Source organism: Sceloporus undulatus, chromosome 6, assembly GCF_019175285.1.
Source record: "Sceloporus undulatus isolate JIND9_A2432 ecotype Alabama chromosome 6, SceUnd_v1.1, whole genome shotgun sequence".
In the NCBI taxonomy this organism is placed as follows: Eukaryota; Metazoa; Chordata; class Lepidosauria; order Squamata; family Phrynosomatidae; genus Sceloporus; species Sceloporus undulatus.
Genome location: NC_056527.1, coordinates 119,587,078 through 119,607,696, shown reverse-complemented (window position 1 = coordinate 119,607,696; position 20,619 = coordinate 119,587,078). Strand labels below are relative to the sequence as shown.

Genomic DNA, 20,619 nt, shown 5'->3' with positions numbered 1-20,619 from the left:
GCGGACTAACGAAAGGGCCATCATGCCCAACCCCATTTTGCCATGCGGAACTCCCAATCAAGCACCCCCCGAGAGATGGCCATCCAGGCTATTGCATCAAGAACATCACATTTCAAATAGACGTCTCTCTCTCAGTTACTTCATTTCAAGTTGGAATGGGTCAGCTCCGGACCCTGTGGGATGGGACATTTTACTCATCTCGCACTTCACATTTGGGGAGAAGGGAAATAAAACTCCCTGCCCTTCTTCAAGGATGAGAAGATTATGAAAGCAATTCACAATGGGTGCGGGTGCGAGTGCAGGGGATACCCATGCATTGGAAGGCTTTGGAAAGTTTACCTGTTTTGGACTGCAACTCTCAGCATTCCCCAGCCAGCAAGATGATAGGATTTGTTAGTCTCAAAAAGCATTATGGGATTTTTGATCCAAAGCCACGTTCGATTGTGAGTTCCTGCATGGCAGAATGGTGTTGGACTGGATCAGGTCCCTTGGGGTCTCTTGCAACTCTAGATTCTGTGATTCTATATGGTTTCCAAGTTGAGGTTTCTCTGGTTCTCTTTTTGGGAGGCAGGGGAAGGTAGCGGAAAAATTACTTCCAACGGCCTGTTTTTAAAGTACTGTAGGAATAACTTGTGCAGCTTCTTTGCATTCCTCACTTAAGTCCCATTAATGGCAACTGATCTCTTCTAGCACCATAAAGCACTCTGTGTATGCCAGAAACACTCACTGTCTCTTGGCCAGAGACAGGGCTGAGCCTTGGCATTGGCAACAGGTTTGGGGGCTCACAGAAAGCGAGCAGGAGACTCCAAATTCAAAACCTCCTTACCCCATAGAGGAGGTAGCCTTGTGCTAAGATGACTGGTCCAGGGAGGAGAGCAGTTTTACCATCAGGAAAAAGGCCCTGAGTTCGAAAGCAGGAGAAGAGGGGGGACGCCTGATCTGGGGCTTCCATGCCTGCTCCCCTTTCCCTTTGAGTGAGGAAGAGATCTGCTGCTCCTGGAAACTTGCACACATTTTTATGCTTTGAGTCTGTTCATTTTTTTCCTGGTCGGCTTAATAAAGGTGTTGTCCCCAAAATGATGCTGGGTTTTTTAAAGGCCCAAAGGGACTTTGGGGGGGGGGGGTTCGATTTCAGGGTCGCCCTTTCTTTGGGGGAGGGATGGGGAGAGGGGGCAAGAAGAGAGAATGGGGAAAAACCCACCAAGTCTGGTTTTCTCTCCCTGGTTTATCTCAGGTCCTCTGCACCGGATGCTCGGCTGTTCGGGCCGGAGGGAAGGGATGCTGTGGATATGGATGCTGCGGGAACCGGTGCCGGGTACGAATCCTGTTCTCAAGCCCTTTTCCCACAACACTCTTGAAGCCCAGAGGGGAAGTCACTGAAATATTTCATACAATCCTAGAGTTGGGAGAGACTGCAAGAAGGGCCATCATGTCCAACCCCATTTTGCCATGCAGGAACTCCCAATCAAAGCACCCCCGAGAGATGGCCATCCAGGCTATTGCATCAAGAACATCACATTTCAAATAGACGTCTCCTCTCAGTTACTTCATTTCAAGTTGGAATGGGTCAGCTCCGGACCCTGTGAGGATGGGACATTTTACTCATCTCGCACTTCACATTTGGGGAGAAGGGAAATAAAACTCCCTGCCCTTCTTCAAGGATGAGAAGAATTATGAAAGCAATCCACAATGGGTGCGGGTGCGAGTGCAGGGGATACCCATGCATTGGAAGGCTTTGGAAAGTTTACCTGTTTTGGACTGCAACTCTCAGCATTCCCCAGCCAGCAAGATGATAGGATTTGTAGTCTCAAAAAGCATTATGGGATTTGTGATTCCAAAAAGCCACGTTCGATTGTGAGTTCCTGCATGGCAGAATGGTGTTGGACTGGATCAGGTCCCTTGGGGTCTCTTGCAACTCTAGGATTCTGTGATTCTATATGGTTTCCAAGTTGAGGTTTCTCTGGTTCTCTTTTTGGGAGGCAGGGGAAGGTAGCGGAAAAATTACTTCCAACGGCCTGTTTTTAAAGTAGTGGAATAACTTGTGCAGCTTCTTTGCATATCCTCACTTAAGTCCCATTAATGGCAACTGATCTCTTCTAAGCACCAAATAAAGCACTCTGTGTATGCCCAGAAACACTCACATGTCTCTTGGCCAGAGACAGGGCTGAGCCTTGGCATTGGCAACAGGTTTGGGGGCTCACAGAAAGCAGAGCAGGAGACTCCAAATTCAAAACCTCCTTACCCCATAGAGGAGGTAGCCTTGTGCTAAGATGACTGGTCCAGGGAGGAGAGCAGTTTTACCATCAGGAAAAAGGCCCTGAGTTCGAAAGCAGGAGAAGAGGGGGGGACGCTTTCCAAAATATTGTAGGCAAGTGATGCATATGTATGCCATAGTACACGGTCTCTCTCTGTCTCTCTCTCTCTCTCTCCTTCCTTCCTTCTCTCCATCCTTCCCCTGCTACCACAGATGCTTCGCTCTGTCTTCTGTTCCGCCTTCGGGGGCCTGGGGGCCTTCTACTGCCTGGTGGTGGCCTCCACAGCCCTAACCAATGGACCCCGCTGTGAGACGCAGGACCATAAGTGGGGGACCCCCTTCAAGGACCTCAGGTGAGAACTCAGGGGGCAAACCTGGGGGGCTTCTCCGGTGAACCTCAGCCACCCCTGACCCCTTTTAGAGGTTGGATGCCCACCTCTAAGGGGTGGTTTGGCAGCGAATTTCCTGCACTGCCATTGGGGGTGGTGGTCTGGAAGAGCCCTGGGGCCCCTTCTAAATGGATGACTTCATGCGTCCTCCTCCCAGACCCTTGTCCTGCATCCTCTAGCTTCTGGATACGGGGTTCAACAGGACCCCTCTCTTCTATGCCCCCACCCCAATGACACCAGAGGAGCCCTGGAGGTGCCCATCTGCCCCATGCTCCACTGTATGCATGTGTGTTTCTCCCTCTGACCCACAGCCAGAGCTATCTCTACAACCAGACCATGTGGGACCAGTGCGTGGCACCTCCAAACGTGGTCCTATGGCACATCGTCCTCTTCTCCATCCTGCTGGGCCTGGGTCTCCTGGAGCTGGTGCTGTGTGGGGTGCAGGTGGTCAATGGCCTCCTGGGGACCCTATGTGGGGATTGCCGGAAGGGGGCCGACCGAGAGGTAAGGGGGCGGCTGGGGGAACCCCCTGGGATGGGGGACAGAGTGGATGGGAAGCCCTGATGCGCTGGAGCAAGGGGACCTTAGCATCTGGGGAGGCAGACAGTCAGGCAGACTGTTGGAGGGGGGGTCCGTAGCCTTCTCTCCACTGCCCCCCCCCGCCAGATTTGATAGCTCTGCTTTGGGGCCCAGACCCTCTGGACCTAGCCAGGGAAAAGCCTGAGGGGAAATCCTCTTTGGGGGCTGAGTCTGCCTGCTGGGAGAGCCAAAGAGGGGCAGCGGAAGGAGAAATGGAGAAGGCCTTGCAGCATGACATCCAAGCAGAGCAGCAAGGGAAAGGTCAAATTAAATAAATGCAGCTTCTGCAGTCCTGTAACTGGACTAAAGCTGCGGGCAAACACTGCAAATGCCTTTGGCCAAAAAAGGTTCTGTTGGTGAACATCCAGCTGCTCAGCTGTTGGCAGAGGCCGCCCTCTTTTCTGTCCACATACGCTGACCCATTGCCCCTTTGGCTTCCCTGGCAGGGCGAAGGGCTGTGAGGCCGCGAGGGATCCGGCATTGGAGCTGCTCCTCCTCTTCCTCCACGCAGAGACCCCCAAACACTCCTCTGGAGACGCCTCGCCTCGGCCCCCTTTCCACCTCTCTGTTGCCAAAGGCGGCTCTGTCTTGGACAGACCAGGAATAAAAGCGTTCTTCATCCACTGTGGCCCATTTACTCCCAGATTAGAATGGGAGGGTCTCTCATGGGGAGGGCACACAGTTTTTGGAGCAAAGCAGAAATCTCTGGGGATGCAGGGGATGCTCCTTCTTTCTCCACTGGGCCTGAAGGGTAGACTGCACCTGAGTATGGAGGCTCCATTTGGCTGTGAGAGTTCATAACGCCAGTTTGGCGTGGGGCATCTCGGCGGCTGCAGCAGAGGAACCGGGCATCATTGAGGGCAGTCATCCCTCAGAGTTCCACGGGGGGGGGGGGGCCCCTGTTTTCTCTGGGCCCCACACAGGCCCTTCTCGCCGGGGGGGGGCTCCACACCCCATACTCCCCCCAGCTCAGGCCGTGGCCCTCCAGGGTCTCCCCACCCGAACAAGTGAAGTGGATGTTGGTGGCTCCCACCTTGTCCTGGGGGCCACTCCGAACTGGCTGGACTCGCAGGGAGAAGTGCTCCAGGTAGCCACCGGGGGGGGCACCAGACAACCTCTGACCAGAGCCCCCACCTGGGCAAAGAGAGAGAAAGATGCCAGCCCCATGGAGCTGTGGGTGGGCAAGGTAATTAATGGGAGGGGGGGCCATTCTGCCACACAAGGACTGGCAGTGCCAGTTGTGGCCACTAGTTTGCTCCCACTTTGCAGACATTTGGCCCTGCAAGAGCAGAGACTTTTTCAGGTTTTCTGCTTCAGCTTTCCCTGCCTCCTGCAAACAGGAAGCTTTTGCCCCAAGGCACAGTGGCCCCCAAAGCCCCCATTAGACCTTCTCACTAGTCCTGCTGTCCGTGGTGGATTTTATGTCAGTGAGGGGATGACTCTGCTGTGGGTTTAGACTGATCCCACAGGGGTCTTTTAAAGTTTGGTCTAAAACCCAAACCGCAGTCACTGTCCCTCTGATGAGGGAGACACGAGGCACCACTTCCAGACATGGGGGGGGGACAACTGCACTTTACTGTGCCCAGGAGTATGTGCGCACATGGTGCAGACCCCACCACAAACCAGGTCTGCCAAAGGACAGGAGATGCACCCCACACCTGCCCACCCCCAACCACAGAGAGCCAAAGGATCACCGTCCGCTCTGCGACTCCACGGCATGGGCCTCACGCTTGTCTCCATGACCGCCACGCGTGCAGAGGAGCCGGACTCCATTCAGCCCCATGTCGTCTTTGGCAGCCCCCTGATAGGATTCCACCTGAGAAGAAAGAAAGAAAGAAAGAAAGAAAGAAAGAAAGAAAGAAAGTGCAGAGGGAGGATTTGCAGAAAGGGCACCCCTCCCCCCTTTAGTGGCTCCTTCCCAAAAAGTGTCCCTTGAGCCCCAGCCCCCAAGGCTATCCACAGAGGGCACTTGGGAACCCCCCCCCCATGGACTCCAGATGTGTGGGTCCAGCTATGGCTACCTCCAGGGCCAGACGAAGGGACTGCTGGGCTAGCTGAAGGGATTCCTCCCAGAGGAAAGTCCCTTTGGAGACTGTCCATCCCAGAATCCCTGGCCACAGTCCTGGAAAAGAGAATGCCCCTAGACGCCAGTTTCCTTGGGTGCCCTGATGCCTCCCTCTTGTTCTCCTTGTTCTGAGCCTCTCCATTGCTTCTGACTTAATGACGATCCCAAGGTGAACCTCCATCAGGGTTTCCTTGGCCAGCTGTTGCCTTCCTCTGCGGCTGAGAGAGAGTGCCACTTGCACGCTGTCAACCAGGGGTTTCCATGGCCGATCAGGGATCCAAACCCTGTTCTCCCAGAGGAGCCCTAGTCCAGCCCCCAAACCACATCGGGGTGGAAACGCTATTCACCCTGGTACTGCCCCTTTCTGATAGGTTCAGGGCTGTAACCCTTCTTGGTGGATCCCCAGACTACTGGAGGTCATGTTACCTTGATGCTGAACCCAGTGGTGTATGTCCCTTGGGGGCACATCTCCTGACAGGCCCAGATGCCCCAGGGCCCCCGTTGGGCACCCCGATGATGGAGGCGTAGTCCAGGGTGCCCTTTCTGTCTGCCAGGGACCCCGAGAGCAAGAGCACCACAAAGGCCAGGCTTCTGCACCCCAACATGCCCATTGCGGCCGCCAGTAGCCACGTAATGCCAAAGGCTCTAAGCTGTGGCCAGATTTATACCCCATGCCCAGGAACCTGACCCACAGGCGCTCACCCATAGCACCCACCCATCTGTGCTGGCACAACACCGGGGCAGGTTTGGCCAGTTGGTATTAGTTTAGAATAAAAGGGTCCAGGAAAGCGGACCGCCCTCTAATCTGCCCCGTTGGCCGGAAAAAGGGCACAAATGGGCATTTTGTTGGCAAGTCCAACCAGCCAAGCTGTTCCTCCTACAAGGGATGTTGCAACCCGCCTCACCTGCAAAAACATCACACGCACACAGACACACACTCACACCTTTTCCTAGACTGAGCCCCTGATTTGCATCTCTCCTTGGAAGAAGGAGCCATAATCGGATTATTGGTTTTGGATTTTGAGCCAATCAGAGAAAAGAGAACTTGTATTTTTGGGTCAGGAATAGATAATGTGAAGAAATAACCTTGAGAGGAGAAGGAGGAGGAGGAGGAAGAGGCTCTGATGCAAAGGAGAGAGATAAAAAGAGGCATTCAAAACAAAAGAGCCCCAGAGCTCCGTAAGGCTAAAAAAAGCCACACTTTGCTTTCCCTTGAGCACATCCAGCCCCCCCAACCCCCCCCATGTGCAGATACACCTACAAATGCCACCTCACACTCCATGCATCCAAAGAAGAGGGCTGCCATCAGTGCCCACTTTAAGGCAAAGGTGGCAGCCCTTTTCAGCCAAAAGGCTACATAAAGTTTTAGAGAAGGGACTTGGAAGGGGCCTTGGGAGGTTGCTTTTCAGAGGCCAGAGGTAGAAGGGAGCATATTTAAGTGGGCTGTTGAACTGTGGAACTCACTGCCACAATAGATAGTATCAGCTGCCAACCTGAATGGCTTTGAAAAGGGGATAGGAGGAATGTATGGAAGAGGATGCTATGCGCATGTATCCCAGTCCGAGTGTGCCTCTGAGTGTCAGAGCATGGGACAAAGGGTGCTGATGCCCCCTGTCCTGCATGTGGGGCTCCCCTTGGGGGCAATGGCTTGGCCATGGGAAGATGGGAGGGCAGAATCCTAGGCTGGGGTGGCCTTCTTTGGTCCGTTCCTACATGGCTCTTCTTTAGGCCTCTTCCTCCCCAGCAAATGAGCAAAAGTCACACAAAGAGGACAGCTGTTTCCTGGGTCAGTTTTGGGCAAAGAGGCATCACGCCAGCTGCATTCCAGTCCTCTGGTGTAAGAGACCACTAGATGACCATGGGCAGACTACACTCTCTCAGCCCAGAGGGAGCCATGATGGCAAAGCCATTATGGAGAAGTCTCACCCCTTGAAGGGCTGCCAAAAGTTAGAGTCAACCTGGATGCCCACAACAACAGGGAGAAACCCATGTGGGTCCAGGGGCAGAATCTGGCCACCTCAGGGAGAAGGTGAGCCTTGGAGTGGCCACTCCGAGAAACTGCAGTTCTCTCATAGCGCCAGCCTTGGCCACCCAACCACTCGCTTGCTGCTGCCTTGGCAAATGCAGGTGCCTCTCGTTGCCTCTGCTGGGCAAGGCCACCGACCCCAGAAGGCAGAAGAGCCCCCAGGCCCTGCTTTCCCTCCAGGGAACCCCCTCCCCTTAAAACTGTCCTCAGCTTCATGCCTGTCTGTCTCTGGTTGGACTGCACCTCCCATCCTTCCTCAGTCTGTTGGCTATGCTGTCAAGTAATCTGCTGGGAGCTGCAGTCCAGGGGCATCTAAAGGGTGGCATGTTCCCCACTCCTGCCCCCCCACCAGGGCCAGAGTCTTTCTCTGGGGCCAAAGGTCCCTCTGGCCAGTCAATCATTAACTTCCTCACCTACAGCCATCCCTTGTCACACAAAGAAGGGACCCAGAGGGAGGGGAGGGCGGTCACTCTACTTGCTTTGCACAAGGTTGCCCCAAGTTCTGCCCAAATGGGGTGAGGGCAATGGGAGGTGCAGGCCAATGACAAGTCTGTCTTTTGGGGGGTTGCAAATTGGCTAAAGGCAGAGAGAAAGAAAGCTGTGGAAGTTTTCCTCCTCCTCTTCTGCCTCCACTGGATGGGGAACAAGGGGGCTGTCAGGGCTCCCCTCTGGGGTCCTTCATCCAGGATAGAAACCTTTAATCAGCCAGATATGGGTACTGGGGCTTAGACTGCCCTCCTTCTGGGCTGGGTCACCACAAAGAAGTCACACACCACCAGCACCGGAAGGAAAGGTACTCTGAACATGTTCAGAGTACATGTTATTTCTAGCAATTCCATACACTCTGCAGCAGCTCTGTGGCACCTGAAAGGCATTGAAGGGCAAAGAGGCCTCAACCCAGTCCATTCCACTCTGGTAATCTGCCATGCTAACACACTCTGCACAAGCTCAGAGGCAGTCTGTTCTTTGCAACACTAGCCTCCCCTGTGTCCCAGAAGTGGAGGAAATACATTATACAGGGGCTTCTTTGCTGTGGTGCCCTGGCTGTGCAATGCCCTCGCCTTGGAGGCCTGCTTGGCACAGACATTGGCATCATTCCAGTGCCAAGCTAAAACTTGGCCCTACAGCCACGTTTTTTGGTGACCGCGGCTTGACTCTGACCTACTGAGATTGAGGGCTGCTTTTTCTCTGTTGGAGAGATCTTCCCAACTCAAAGTAACTACAAAGCAGTTCACTTTATAATCGCTTTGTGTTCTTTTAATGTGAATACTAGGAAGATCTCTCCATGCAGAATGACACAGACCCATGTTTGGACCTCCCAAAGGGGGTTTAGGTGGGGATGCTCTTGCAGCAGAGACCCCTTCCCCCAATTCTTTATACATGCACACACACACGCACACGCATGCAGAGGAAGCCTCTCTGTCCTTCCCTCCCTCCCTCCTGTGTCCCTGATAAGGGCTCCTTATCTCCCAGTTGAGCAGAGCCTCCTGGGTCGGGTCAGGGTGCAAGGGGCCGGGCCCTGATGGCGACCAAAGCCCCGGGTGCGGACAAGCGGGTGGGCATGGGTGCTCCTGGGCGGGCTCCTCCACGCCTCTGCTGCCACCTGCTCTTCCTCCTTCCGTTGGGGGTCTTCCTCCTCTTCCTTTCCTTCTCCAGTCTGCGCCTCCGTAAGTTGTGTGGTTTGGGGTCAGGGGTGGAGGTGTTCTTCCTTGTACATGTCATGCATAAGGGCACACACATCAGCACCAGGGGCATTCCCCCATGACCCTTCCTCACATATGTACACCATGTGGAAATGTGCCAAAGCCCCTCAGCCCTCCATCAGCCGCCCTCCAGGGCCTGAGCCCACCTTCACTGCCATCACTGGACAAGGGCAGCTTCAGGGCCACATAGGGCTCCTTCAGGCAGAGGCAACCCTTCCTATGGGGAGCCCCTCACCCTTCTTATTGGGACATTAAGCCAAATAGCTCCTCGTGTCTGATGGAGTCCTGTGTGGCCCAGAAGCTGGCACCCTCCTTTAGGATGGCAGGTTCCTCATAAGCCCTGAGTGGCGTGGAGTAAGGTCCAGCAGCCTCATTGATGACGCTTCAGTGGGGCCAAGGCATGGGGCTACCTGCGTGGGGCGGGGGCCTAAAGGAAACTATTAAAAAAACCAATGTTGTTCATTTTTGTTTGAAGTGTTCATGGGGGGGGGGAGGCTGCAGGAAAAAAGGCATCATCCAGATTATTCTGTTTTGTTTTCTTTTGCTGGGGGGGGGGGGGGGGGGTTCCTGTCCAACCTGCTTGGCCTGGGGACCCTGACCACCTTCCCTTCCCTGCCCCACAGCAGAGCTCCCTCTGTCCACCTGCGTCTGGGGGGGGACGGCCTTGCCATGGGTCTGGGGAGAGACCACTGTCGCCCAGCCAAGAAGGCAAGGAGAAGGTAAGAGGCTCATGTTTCAACACTACACTCCAACACTTCTTAGAGGAAAGCTGGGGCTCAGGTGGCCAAGCAACACCAGAGTGGTCAAGATGGCAAGCTTTACTCACGAGGAATAATATGGAACTAAGAGAGGCTGCAGCCGTTGCTTTTGCCTGAGCTGACTGGGAAGGGCAGGGTTTTTCCTCTCCTCTTTCATCAGCTGAATTGCTGGAGCACAAACAACGCTTGCACTTTAAACTCCATCAATTTAAGGCTGCATCCGCATTGGAGAAATAACCCTGTTTGGCACCACTTTTCAGCATCTTGTCTCAAGGCTATGGAATTCTGGGAACTGGAGTTTGTTCTGGGCTGGTCTGCTCTGGACCCCACAACATACTCCAGCTCCCAGAATTCCACAGCCTTGAGCCAGAAAGTGTTAAAGCGCTGCTAAACCAGGCTATTTCTCCAGTGTGGTTGCAGCCTGGATTTCATTCTTTTTCTCTTTTCAAATGGATTTGGTCAAGATGGCAAACTTTATGCATGAGGAACAATGGTGAACTAAGAGAGGACAACTACAAATCCCAGGACTCCATAGCATGGAGCCATGGTGGTTAAAATCAGAGGCATAATTCTGCTGTTGCTGCAGAGGGAGAAAGGGCCCTGGGAGTGTGATTGCCACTGAAGCTGGATTAAGGAGAGGGAGGGAACAAAGGGGAATTGGGAGGGCTACCTCCTAATAACTTCAGCCCTGGCTCAGTCTGCACAGACCGGTCACTCCTTGCTTCTCCTCCTCTCCCCTTAGCTGCTGCTGCTGCTGCCTGTGCTGCCCTCCACAAAGGCACAAGATGCCTCCACAAAGGTTCAGGAAGCCCCCTCCTTGCAGACCGTTTGCACCCCGACCTCCCAGGGCACCACCGGGTTTCGCATCCAGGACATGCTGAGAGCCTTCACGGCTAGCATCACTCCCAGCGGGGAAGTCCTCCTCTGGGAATACCTCCAGGGCTGGAAAGAGCTGATCAGGTGAGTGAGAGAGACCCATGGCCTCTGAAGCACATCTGGCACACCAGGACTCCTCGCTCATGGCTCTCCCACTGGCTTATAAACTCCTGAGACGGCAAACGGCAAGAGTAGCTGGTGTTCCAGATGCTGCCTGCCCCCCCCCCCCCCACACACACACACAAAGGCAAGGTGTTTGTCCATTCAGTGACCTTTATTTCTGCTTACAGAAGTTGCACTGCCTCTGAGTAGTGTATTGCAGTCACCGCCGTGAAGAGCTCAGGCCACGGGTGGGAATCATGCAGCCTCTTGGGTGCATAGAGGCCTTTGTGGGGGAGGCGCTGTGAACCTCACCCCCTCCGTACCTCCAATTCACTGCGACTCACATGGACCATGGCAGAGTTTCCCCCAGTCCTTTTTGGTTTACGAAAAAACCCCACTTAATTGGGGCAGATTAGGGTTTATTTATTTAGAATATTTATATGGCTTACAAATTGTTAGCTAGACATTTCCTTGCCCTCAGGCTTACAATCTAAAAAGACAAGGCACCAAAGGAGAAGGGAATGTCAGTGGGGAAAGTCCAGCAGATCAACTCTTGCCCTGAGCCTGGACCAAGGCAGATGGACCAGAGGGAGGGCTCTCCTTCTTCCTTTAGGCCAGGCCCAATGGAGCTGGCCTGCCCTTCTCACCCTCTGGATGAGGATAAACAAAAGTTGAGTTGATGGCAGTTAAAAACAACAATGCTGGATACCAGTGGCATAAGATAAGCAAATCACTTCTAAACTCACATCGTGACACAACACTGCATAATTGCAATGTGAAATGTGATGTGCATCAATATGTGCTCTGCATTCTGCCATTGTATGCTCTTTAGTAGGGCCCAGGTTGTTAGATGAGAGCCATTAGATGGTGTAGTGGTTTGCATGTTGAACTATGACTCTGGAGACGAAGGTTCAAATCCCAGCTCAGCCATGAAACCCACTGGGAGACCTTGAGTGAGTCACACTCTCTCAGCCCCAAGGGAAGGCAATGGCAAACCTCCTCTTGCCAAGAAACCCTAAGTTTGCCATAAGGTCGCCACAAGTCAGAAATAACTTGTAGGCACACAACAAACAACAACAAAAGTTGTTGGACACAAGTGACCCAAGTGGGTTTCCTGGCTGTTTAAGATTCCTGCTTCAGAAGCATTTGTGGCCTCCCTGCAGACCTCTGTCCAGCAGGCCTGACCCTGCGCCCCTCTACTCCTTTGCAGGTTCATGGACTCGCTTGGGGCGGCCTTTGGCTTGATTTCCGGGGAGACTCAGAGCAAGATCTCCATCATGGAGAAACACCTGCAGGGCCGGCACGGGCCCCACTACCGCACCCTCCAGGGCATGGTGGGCTATGAGCTGTCCAGGGGGCTGGTGGGCTTCCACTCCCTGCCACCCAGCCGGACTCCCTCTGGCTGCCGGACCCTGCTGCGCCTCCACCGGGCCTTGAAGTGGCTCCAGCTCTTCCTGCACAAACTGGGGGCCAGCGAAGAGGCAAGCGGGGACCCTTCCCAGATGTGCGCGGATGCCTACCGGGAGGCCCTGGCCCCTTATCACAGCTGGTGGGTACGGCAGGCGGCCGCTCTGGCCTTCCTGGCCCTGCCCTCCCGCCGGGAGCTTTACCATGTTATCTGTGCCGAGGAGGAGCACTTGGCCAAGGCTGTCCTCCTGGCCACCGTCCAGAGCATCGCCCGGGTCTACAATGTCACCCATGAGGTGTATGCCACCCATGGGATGCTGGATCTGCCTTGAACCCGGCAGAACGGCTCTTTGCGTTGGTCAAATGGCATTCTTTCCAATGGAGCAAAGCCAGGCACATCCCTTCCTTTGCAGGTTCAGCTCAGGGGACTCACTCTGGAGGAGCATCCCAGGCCCGAGACTGATGAGGGGACTGTGGAGTGACCAGCTCTTGACTCTCAGGAGTGACAGGCCCACTTCTGTCCTAGAAGAGATAGACAATTACTTCATTGCAGGGCAGCAGCTGCAAGGTTCCCTGTTCAATTCCAACATTTGGGAGAATGGCATCATTTTTACAGAGATAAAAAGAAGTAAACTGACTCTGCTTCTCCTTCTCCTGGCCACTTGTTCGGGCATTTTCCAATTTCCAGGGCGCTGCTGTTCTTAGCAGATGTTTTCTCCTTCAAAAGAAAGCTGGGCTTGCAATGTTTATGAGTCCCCTGTGAAAAAAATGGAGTGGTGGCTTTCTGTGGGGAGACAATTAAAGGCATATATAAGGGAACTGTAATCTCCATCCATTTCATCAGTCTCAGAAATACTGCCATAGGGCCAGGTGTGAAGAGATTAGGGTTCATGCACATGTGAATCCTACATGCATGGAAGAGTCGCACACACACATCACTTCTAAGGACCATGGGCCACAAAGGATGACAATGTTGGTGGCAATCTGGACTCACAACATTTTAACAAGCTCCAGAAAATGCAAGAAAGAGGCCAGTGACCAGGGGCTGGGAAACAGATGTGAGACTGGGATTTTGACCCAGTTGGTCCTCAGCATAAGCCCTAATCTGAGTAGGGCTGCTGGGTATTGGGGGCCTGGGGATTGTTTTGGAGGCGCTCCAGGCAGGTAGGCAGCTGGCAAGGAGGCAAACCTCAGGAAGAGCAGCATTGGGGAGGAAGAGAAAGGCTGGACCAAGGCTCACAGGAGGCGCAAGGCAAAGATGCTTAGAATCCTAGAAGAGCTGGAAGGCAGCCCCAAGAGCAATGTAGCCCAGCCCCCAGTTCACCAAAAAGCCAAGAGGAAGGGCAGAGATGGCGGGTGCCAACAGATTTAGGGCAAGGAAGTGGTGTGCCTCCGATGCCCCTCCTGACGGTTTCTATCATCCACTGGGCCAGAAGCAACAGCTCCAGCATCCATACACACACTTTCCTGGCAGTGGTGTTAAGGTCAAAAAACAGAGTTCCAGCCCAAATTTGGTTCAACGGATGGCTTTTATTGCATGCAATGAATGGCACAGAGGGGATTTGTCCTCCAAAGTCTGTGCCCTGAGCAGTGGACACAGGCTTCTGTTACTGTGTTGCAAACAGCAAGAACTCATACATCTGCGCTTGCAGCGGTTTCAGTTTCTTATCTTCTTCTCCTTTTCCCTGAGGCAGCCCTGGCCTCTTTCTCTCTTCTCCCTTTCCACTGCCCTGTATTTCTCCCATTCCATTCCATTCCAGGCTTTTCTCTACGTGCTGAAGCTGTCTGCCATGGCTGTTAATGTTGTGCCTTGTCATTATGATGATTGTTATTGTGTAAACAGTGCCTTACTGTTTAGACAGTACATTTCTTTGCCCCTGACAGTGGTGCCAGAGCTGAAAGGGGGGAAAGGCCAGGGCAGCACCCCCTCGGCCCCCAAGAGCAGGCGCAGGGCCTTGCGCTGGGCAACCATCTTGTGCAGCCAGTGGGGCTGGCTCCTGAGGAGGCACGATGATGCCCAGGGGTTTGCAGAGAGGCTGGCTGCAGCTGAGGTCCGGCGCAGTTTGCCTCTGGGTCAGCGCTTGGCTCTGGCAGAGAGGGCCTTGGAAGTGGGCAGCCCCCGAGGCTGGCCCTTGCGGAAGGAGCTGCCCACCAACAACCAGACTTCCTCCGCTTTCTATGTGGCTCCAGCCTTGGCTGTGACTCAGAAGTCCAGGGTTCGAATCCCTGCTCAGCCACGGAAGCCATTCGCAGGGCGACCTTGGGCAAGTCACACTCTCTCAGCCTCAGAGAGCAAGCCTTGCCCTGAGGGGCGTTGGGGGGGGCAGCGCTCTCCCGGCTTCAGGCCAAGCGAAGGCGGCGAAACCCCTCTGGGCAAAGGGGGCCAGCGCCACTGCTCCCAGCCCAGGAGAAGGTCTTGGACTACGGCTCCCATCAGCCCTGTCGCGATCAGCCCCGCCCTACACTGCAGGGCGCGCTTGAAGAATAACAACAACAACCAGCCTCTGCCGCCACTCCACAGAAAAGCCCCAATGATTCCCTTGCTTCCCGCGGACGGGCGGAAGTAGGAAGTCCCGCCCCAGGCGACAGTGGAGCCGCTCTAGGACTCCGAGGAGGAAGCGAGAGGGGAGCCGGTCAGGTGACCACGGAACGTGAACTATAGAGACATGAAAGTGAAGAGACACGCAGCGGCTTCTTTTGCTTAACGGCCCAAAGGAGCCGGCGCCTTTGAGAAGGGCCTCGAGGCTGAGGCTTAGACCCGTATCGGGCATGCGCAGAGGGAGCGAATCACAGCGAGAGCAGCGTTCTTCCTTCGCCCACCTCTACACTTTTCCTAGCTCTAGGGCGCCGTAAAGCGCGCCTCCCTCCCCCCGGCGTGGCTCGGCGTTTTTGCGACAGCGCGGATCCAAGATGGCGGCGACGAGGACGATGAGGGCTGGGGCCGGTCTGGCGGCGGCGGCGGCGGGTTTGGGTCTGTCGGGGGGCTGCCCGGACTGGACCCACCAGGCCGAGACCACCGGGGTAAGGCCTGGCCCACTGCGGAGGGGCCCAGGACCAGAAGCATAGCCCCTGCCGAGGGACGCTGCTGGGAGCTGGGCTGCATCCACACTAGAGAAATAGCCCAGTTTGGCTCCGCTTTGACTCTTTGTCTGGCTCAGGGCTATGGAATTCTGGGAGTTGGAGTTTGTTGTGGGCCCAGAGCGGGGCGGAGCTTTTTAAACTCCAACTCCCAGAATTCCATAGCCTTGAGCCAGGAAGACTTAAAAGCGGCGCCGAACCGGGTTATTTCTCCAGTGTGGATGCAGCCTTGGAGTCTGGGAGAGGCGCAAGGCCTCTCCTGAACTGACTGCAATGCTTGCCAACAGCCCTCTGGGTTCCAGCTGGGGACTCCAGGCGTTTGGGGACTACATGTCCCATCATGCCTGGCTCTTGCTGGTGGAGAGCTGCAGGCCAGGGACTCAGGCGCCCTAGTCCTGTCCTGGGAGGGCCCCAGCTCGGAAGGGATTGGGACGGGGATCCTAGAATTGGAAGGGAGCCCTTTCTGCCGTGCGGGAACTCTCCCTCCAAGCCTCCCTGAGGCAGCGGGCCACCAGCCTCTGTTTGACAACCTCCAGGGAAGGAGACTCCATCGCCCTCCAAGGCAGAAGTCAAGCAGCTCTTCTGGTCAGGAGGTTGCTTCTGATGTTAAGGTGGAATCTCTTTTCCTGTAGCGTCCATCCATTGCTCCGTATTTGAGTCTCTGGAGCAGCAGTGAGGTCCCTTCCCACCAAGGGATGCCGGTAAAAGCCTCAGCAGGGAAGGTCCTGGGACAGGAGAGAAGAGACAGATGGAGGCAAATGCAGTGTGTTTCTGGGCTGGCATTAAGAGATTGGGGCAAGTGGTTTTCTTTTGTGAAGAAGGGGGCACTGGAGAAAAGGCGGAAGGTCCAGGGTCCGAGGAGCAAGCAAGTCTGGCCAGAGAGGAGGGAGCCTGGAGGCCCAACTGAGCCCTGCCTGGCTTGAGCTTCCTTCTGGCTGGTTGTTGGCTGAAGAGGCTGCTGGACCAGAGAAGCCACCTCTGGGTCTGGGTCTTCAGGGCTCCGCTGGGTTCCCATGAGTCCACCAGGCGTTTCCCACCATAAGTGGCAGGAAGGGGAAAAGGCAGAGCTGGCGGGGTTCCTGGGGGTGGGCTCCAGAGGACACACATCCCCCCCCCACAGATCGCCTTTGTTTCCTCCTGACTCTTCCATCTTCTCTCTCAGACGACCATCATGGCCGTGGAGTTTGACGGAGGGGTGGTCATTGGCGCAGACTCCAGGACCACCACCGGGTGAGTGAGGAGGGGCTGAAGGGGGCACAAAAGAGCTGGCTGCCCCTTGAGGGCCATGTTGGGGGGGGCGGCTGGGAGCCTCAATCGGACCTTGACCTCTGGGCCGACCCAGCAAGAGGAATTGTGGGAAACTAGCAGAAGGATGTTATTATTATTATTGTTATTGTTATTATTATTATTAACCTTTATTTATGAAGCACTGTAAATTTACACAGCGCTGTAGATGCCATCTTTTTAGTTAGAGGGTTCCCTGCCCTGGGGCTTCCAATCTAAAAAGACATGACACAGAAGGAGAAGAAGGGAGTGGTGGAGGGAAAGGGTCAGAGGTCCAGCAGTTCCTCTCTACCTCCGAGGCCTGGACCAAGGCAGATGGACTGGAGGGAGGGCTTGGCTTCATAATGGAAGGTTAATCTTCATCCAGGGAAAATACATATTCTCAAGTAGGATAATACATATACAGTACATAGCAATACAGGAAATGGGTCGATAAACAGGCACCAAAAGAACATCAAGTAGTAAGTGACAATTATGCAATGTCTGGGAAGGCTTCTCTGAACAGAATGGTTTTCAGCTCTGTTTTGAAGCTGGTTAAAGAAGAGATGGCTCTTGTTTGTGGGAGAAGAAGGTTCCAGGAGTGAGGGGCAGCAAGTGAAAAGGGGCAAATCCAGGATGAGGCAGAGGAAATCCTGGGCTGAGACAGTAGGCCTTGACTACCAGAACGGAGGGCCCTGGTGGGAAGGTGAGGAGAAAGAAGGTCTGATAAGTAAGGAGGGGCAGCCCATGGAGGGCTTTAAATGTCGAAATGGCAAACATGGCATGGCTTCTCCTGATGCTTGACCAGGTCTAGGGCATTCTCACGTCCAGAGTGTTCAGCAGCTGCCCAGGCCCTCCTCCTTGGCCCCCCGGCCCCTCCAGCGCAGCCAGTCCGAAGCCGCTCATGGGGCTCCCAAGCTGATGCTTCTTTCTCCTGTTTCTTGCAGTTCCTACATTGCCAACCGAGTGACAGACAAGCTGACCCAGATCCACGACCACATTTTCTGTTGCCGGTCAGGCTCAGCTGCCGATACCCAGGCCATCGCGGATGCTGTCACATACCAGCTGGGCTTCCACAGGTACGGTGGGGGGGCTTTTGAGGGAGGGTCTGGAGGCACCCACCATGTACCCAGAACGCCTTCTCTGTTGGTCAGGCAACAGACATGAAGGGGAACTCTCTTTGCTTTAGAAACAGGGAGGAAATTGGAACTTTCTGGCAGGGAGGAGGCCATCTACCTCTGAAGACCAGTCATGGGGGGCAGGCAAAGGGGAGCAACAGAGTGGGAAGAGCTGTTGTGGAGGCAGATCCTGCTTATTTGGGGCTCTTTTAAAGATTGTAGTAGCAAGGACCCCCCCCCCCCGCTTTCTGACTTTTTTTAAAAAATCCATCTGTCAACATTTTATGGGTGGAACTGGAAGGTCTTGCTGTGTCCATCTGGCATATCAGTTGGCAAATGGATCTTGAAGGAAAGAAGTTGGTTGCATGAACTTTCCTGCTTCCTCAGATGCATCAGTGGGTTTGCCTGAAGTCCCCAGCTATTGTTTTGGAACTCTATAAACAGAGTCAGGAAGGAAGAGAAGCTGTTATTTGGAATGTTATAATGCCTCCCAGGCCATGTCATACATACAGATGTAAAGGGAAAAGGGCAATGCTGAAGCCCAAGGGGTAGAGAGGAGTTCTCACACACACACACACCTATTTTTTAAGGGAAAATCTACATTTCTAGAGGGAAAGCTTTTGCCTCCTGAAAAGTAGCAAAATAAAAACAAAGCCACCAGCCTTGTAATAAAATTAAGCATATTAGCTGGACAGAAACAGTCTCATTGCCCAGAGCAGGCTAGTGGCATATTTGGACACAGAGTCTGAGTTAGCACTGAAAACAACAAACTTTTGGGAGTGCTGTTAATGTTGCAATAAGTAAGGCCCCGTTTGCTCTCCTGTTTGGATGGAGGCAGCCTCCAGGAGGGGCAGAAACACCTCTTGCATGTCTTCTGCAATAAGCCAGCATCCTGCCATTTCGGGTGCTGCTTTGGGTTCCAATCTGAGGAAAAGGCAGGATAGTGGTGGTGGTAGTGGTAGTAGTAGTAATAATAATAATAATAATAATAGTTTGCCCTGGAATTGTTTTTGTCCAGATCTATAGACCTCCTTAACTTGCAAACCTTTATGCTGCAAAGTCTCTGGTAGCTGAGTAAGAACGTTGCCTGGAAAAGCACTGCAGTCATTCCAAAAAAGGAAATAGTTCATCTGACGTTCTTTTTCTTCCTTTCCTTCTTTCTTTTACATTTCTAACATTGCTAAATTTTCCACTGGGGAAAAAGGGTGTTTCCCTCATTTGTAGATGCCTTCCTGGGCCTTCGTGTCTTTAGCTGTTCTTGTTTGTTCCTGTTTACTCTCAAAATTGTTGTGCCAAATAACTCCCCTCCTTCAAAAGGCCTGCACTGCAAGGATGGAAAATACCTGGTTCTTCAGGCGGCATGATTGCTCTATCACTGCTTTTGCAGAAGTGGTCTAACCCACCAAACCACCTGATAAAGCAGTTTCCCTCTCTCTCCCCTGAGCTTCCTCCTTGTCTTTTTATACCCAAACAGACTCCTGGAAAATTGGGGTGAAGGTATCTAATCTGCAAGCGAGGATCGTGAGAAGTCTCTCTTCCTCACTCTTCTCTTCCCTTTTATGTTCCCTGAGATAAAGAGCTCCAGAAGAGAAAGGCCGCCTAAGCTCTGGGCTCTCATGGTCCGGGCTGGAAAAATCCAGAGACTGACTCATCTGGATTCTGAAATAATCCCTGCAGCTTTAGCAATGGCTGAATTCTTGCAATGAAGTTGCAGGGAGAGTGGAGGGGTTTGCATGGTGGAAAGGGCCAAGGAACCTGGGCTTTAGGGGCAAAATATATAAAGGGGGATAAAGTAGAGCAATGGGGGAGAGAGCAGGGGGCCCTCCAGATGGTCTCCCCTACAGCTCCCATGATGCCTCAATCTGCTGCAAAGACTGATGGGAACTTGGGATAAACACATGGGAGGCACTGTTTTCCACCTGCAGCCTGTTTTAGAATCATAGAGGTGGAAGAGACCACAAGGGCCATGCAGGAATTCACAATCACAGTCTTCTCCTTCTTGGGGTGACCCACACTCTTCCTCTTCGCCCCTCCCTCCCCCAATTCTTCTCCAGCATTGAACTGGATGAGCGGCCCCTGGTCCACACAGCGGCCAACCTCTTCAAGGAGATGTGCTACCGATACCGAGAGGACCTCACGGCTGGGATCCTGGTGGCCGGCTGGGACAAGCGCAAGGGGGGCCAGGTGAGTTACAGGGAGGGAAAGCAAGCAGCCCACCCTTCTGCCCCCCCCCCCCCGGCTGCACCTGAGCTCCTGGGGGAGGGGGGCTCTGCAGCCCAGGTCCAACTGCTGGATGCTCTCTTCTCCCCACAGCCAAGAAGCCCCTGGGAGGATCTCGTGGACTCATCTTCTGTGTGCTCTTCCCTTTCCTAATTCCAGGTCTACTCCGTCCCCATGGGGGGCATGATGGTCCGGCAGCCCTTCTCCATCGGGGGCTCTGGCAGCTCCTACATCTATGGCTACGTCGATGCCTCCTACAAGCCTGGGATGAGCAAGGAGGAGTGTTTGGCCTTCACTGCCAATGGTAAGGAAAGCGTCCATTCAAGAGCCATGTAGGGGCTCTCCCTCTGTAGAAGGACCTCTATGGCTTTGGGGGCTTAGGTTGTAGGGTCCCCTCCTGTCTTGGCAACCTAACCACCATCTTTCCCGCAGCCCTCTCCCTGGCCATGGACCGGGATGGTTCCAGCGGCGGTGTGATCCGCCTGGCGGCCATCACAAAGGACGGCGTGGAGCGAAAGGTCATTCTGGGCAACGAACTGCCCCGCTTCTCCCCCCTCTGAAGAAGGAGCCGGTCTGATCTGTGGAGGGAAGGCCGTACCGTTTGGCAGCAGAACCCTCTTTGTGTAATATTATAGTTACTGTTGTTGTGAATTGCGCCTGTTGCGGGAGCCATTCTGTTGTTGGGTTTTCACCCAGGTTTAATAACAAGGTATTAAAAGATGGGAGTCCACATGTGAGTGTGTGTTTCTGCTTCCTTTCTGACTCCTGCATTTTGGAGGGA

General features: G+C 54.0%; 4 protein-coding genes across 5 annotated transcripts in view; 3 read left to right on the top strand and 1 right to left on the bottom strand.

Annotated features, from left to right (window-relative positions):
• The window catches only part of TM4SF5 (transmembrane 4 L six family member 5), a 7,628-nt gene extending 3,783 nt beyond the window's left edge, over positions 1–3,845 (top strand). Inside the window, exons 2-5 of one of the 2 annotated variants that reach the window (XM_042471969.1) lie at positions 1,235–1,315; positions 2,468–2,607; positions 2,955–3,147; positions 3,669–3,845. In XM_042471969.1, coding sequence (XP_042327903.1) covers positions 1,235–1,315; positions 2,468–2,607; positions 2,955–3,147; positions 3,669–3,683 — 429 coding nt within the window. In that variant the 3' untranslated portion in view covers positions 3,684–3,845. The remainder of the gene's footprint in view (positions 1–1,234; positions 1,316–2,467; positions 2,608–2,954; positions 3,148–3,668) is intronic. The other variant, XM_042471968.1, reaches the window with a different exon arrangement.
• Positions 3,846–4,271: 426 nt separating this feature from the next.
• Positions 4,272–6,204, bottom strand: VMO1 (vitelline membrane outer layer 1 homolog). Its single transcript, XM_042473936.1, has 3 exons — positions 6,193–6,204; positions 5,714–5,932; positions 4,272–5,038 (listed from the first exon to the last, which is right to left on the bottom strand). The coding sequence occupies exons 1-3, from the start codon at positions 6,202–6,204 to the stop codon at positions 4,913–4,915; spliced, it is 357 nt and encodes a 118-aa protein (XP_042329870.1). The 3' UTR covers positions 4,272–4,912.
• A 2,632-nt stretch (positions 6,205–8,836) lies between these two features.
• GLTPD2 (glycolipid transfer protein domain containing 2) lies at positions 8,837–12,978 on the top strand (the record flags this gene model as incomplete). Its single annotated transcript, XM_042473935.1, has 4 exons — positions 8,837–8,980; positions 9,640–9,735; positions 10,517–10,734; positions 11,963–12,978. Coding segments are annotated over 4 exons (987 nt in total), but the record flags the coding sequence as incomplete, so codon positions are not given.
• A 2,066-nt stretch (positions 12,979–15,044) lies between these two features.
• On the top strand, positions 15,045–20,570 carry PSMB6 (proteasome 20S subunit beta 6). Its single transcript, XM_042471967.1, has 6 exons — positions 15,045–15,180; positions 16,400–16,467; positions 17,448–17,579; positions 19,673–19,802; positions 19,998–20,142; positions 20,271–20,570. The coding sequence occupies exons 1-6, from the start codon at positions 15,070–15,072 to the stop codon at positions 20,396–20,398; spliced, it is 714 nt and encodes a 237-aa protein (XP_042327901.1). The 5' UTR covers positions 15,045–15,069; the 3' UTR covers positions 20,399–20,570.
• Positions 20,571–20,619: the final 49 nt, after the last annotated feature.

What these genes read in the sequence shown, in the direction of transcription:
- VMO1 (XM_042473936.1), bottom strand. An exon ending in CCACTGGGTTCAGCATCAAG is followed by an intron (nt 5,039 to 5,713) that starts GTAACATGACCT and finishes CTTTCTTCTCAG; the next exon opens with GTGGAATCCTATCAGGGGGC.
- PSMB6 (XM_042471967.1), top strand. Translation starts at nt 15,070, where the DNA reads ATGGCGGCGACGAGGACGATGAGGGCTGGGGCCGGTCTGGCGGCGGCG. An exon ending in TACCAGCTGGGCTTCCACAG is followed by an intron (nt 17,580 to 19,672) that starts GTACGGTGGGGG and finishes ATTCTTCTCCAG; the next exon opens with CATTGAACTGGATGAGCGGC. An exon ending in ACAAGCGCAAGGGGGGCCAG is followed by an intron (nt 19,803 to 19,997) that starts GTGAGTTACAGG and finishes TCCTAATTCCAG; the next exon opens with GTCTACTCCGTCCCCATGGG.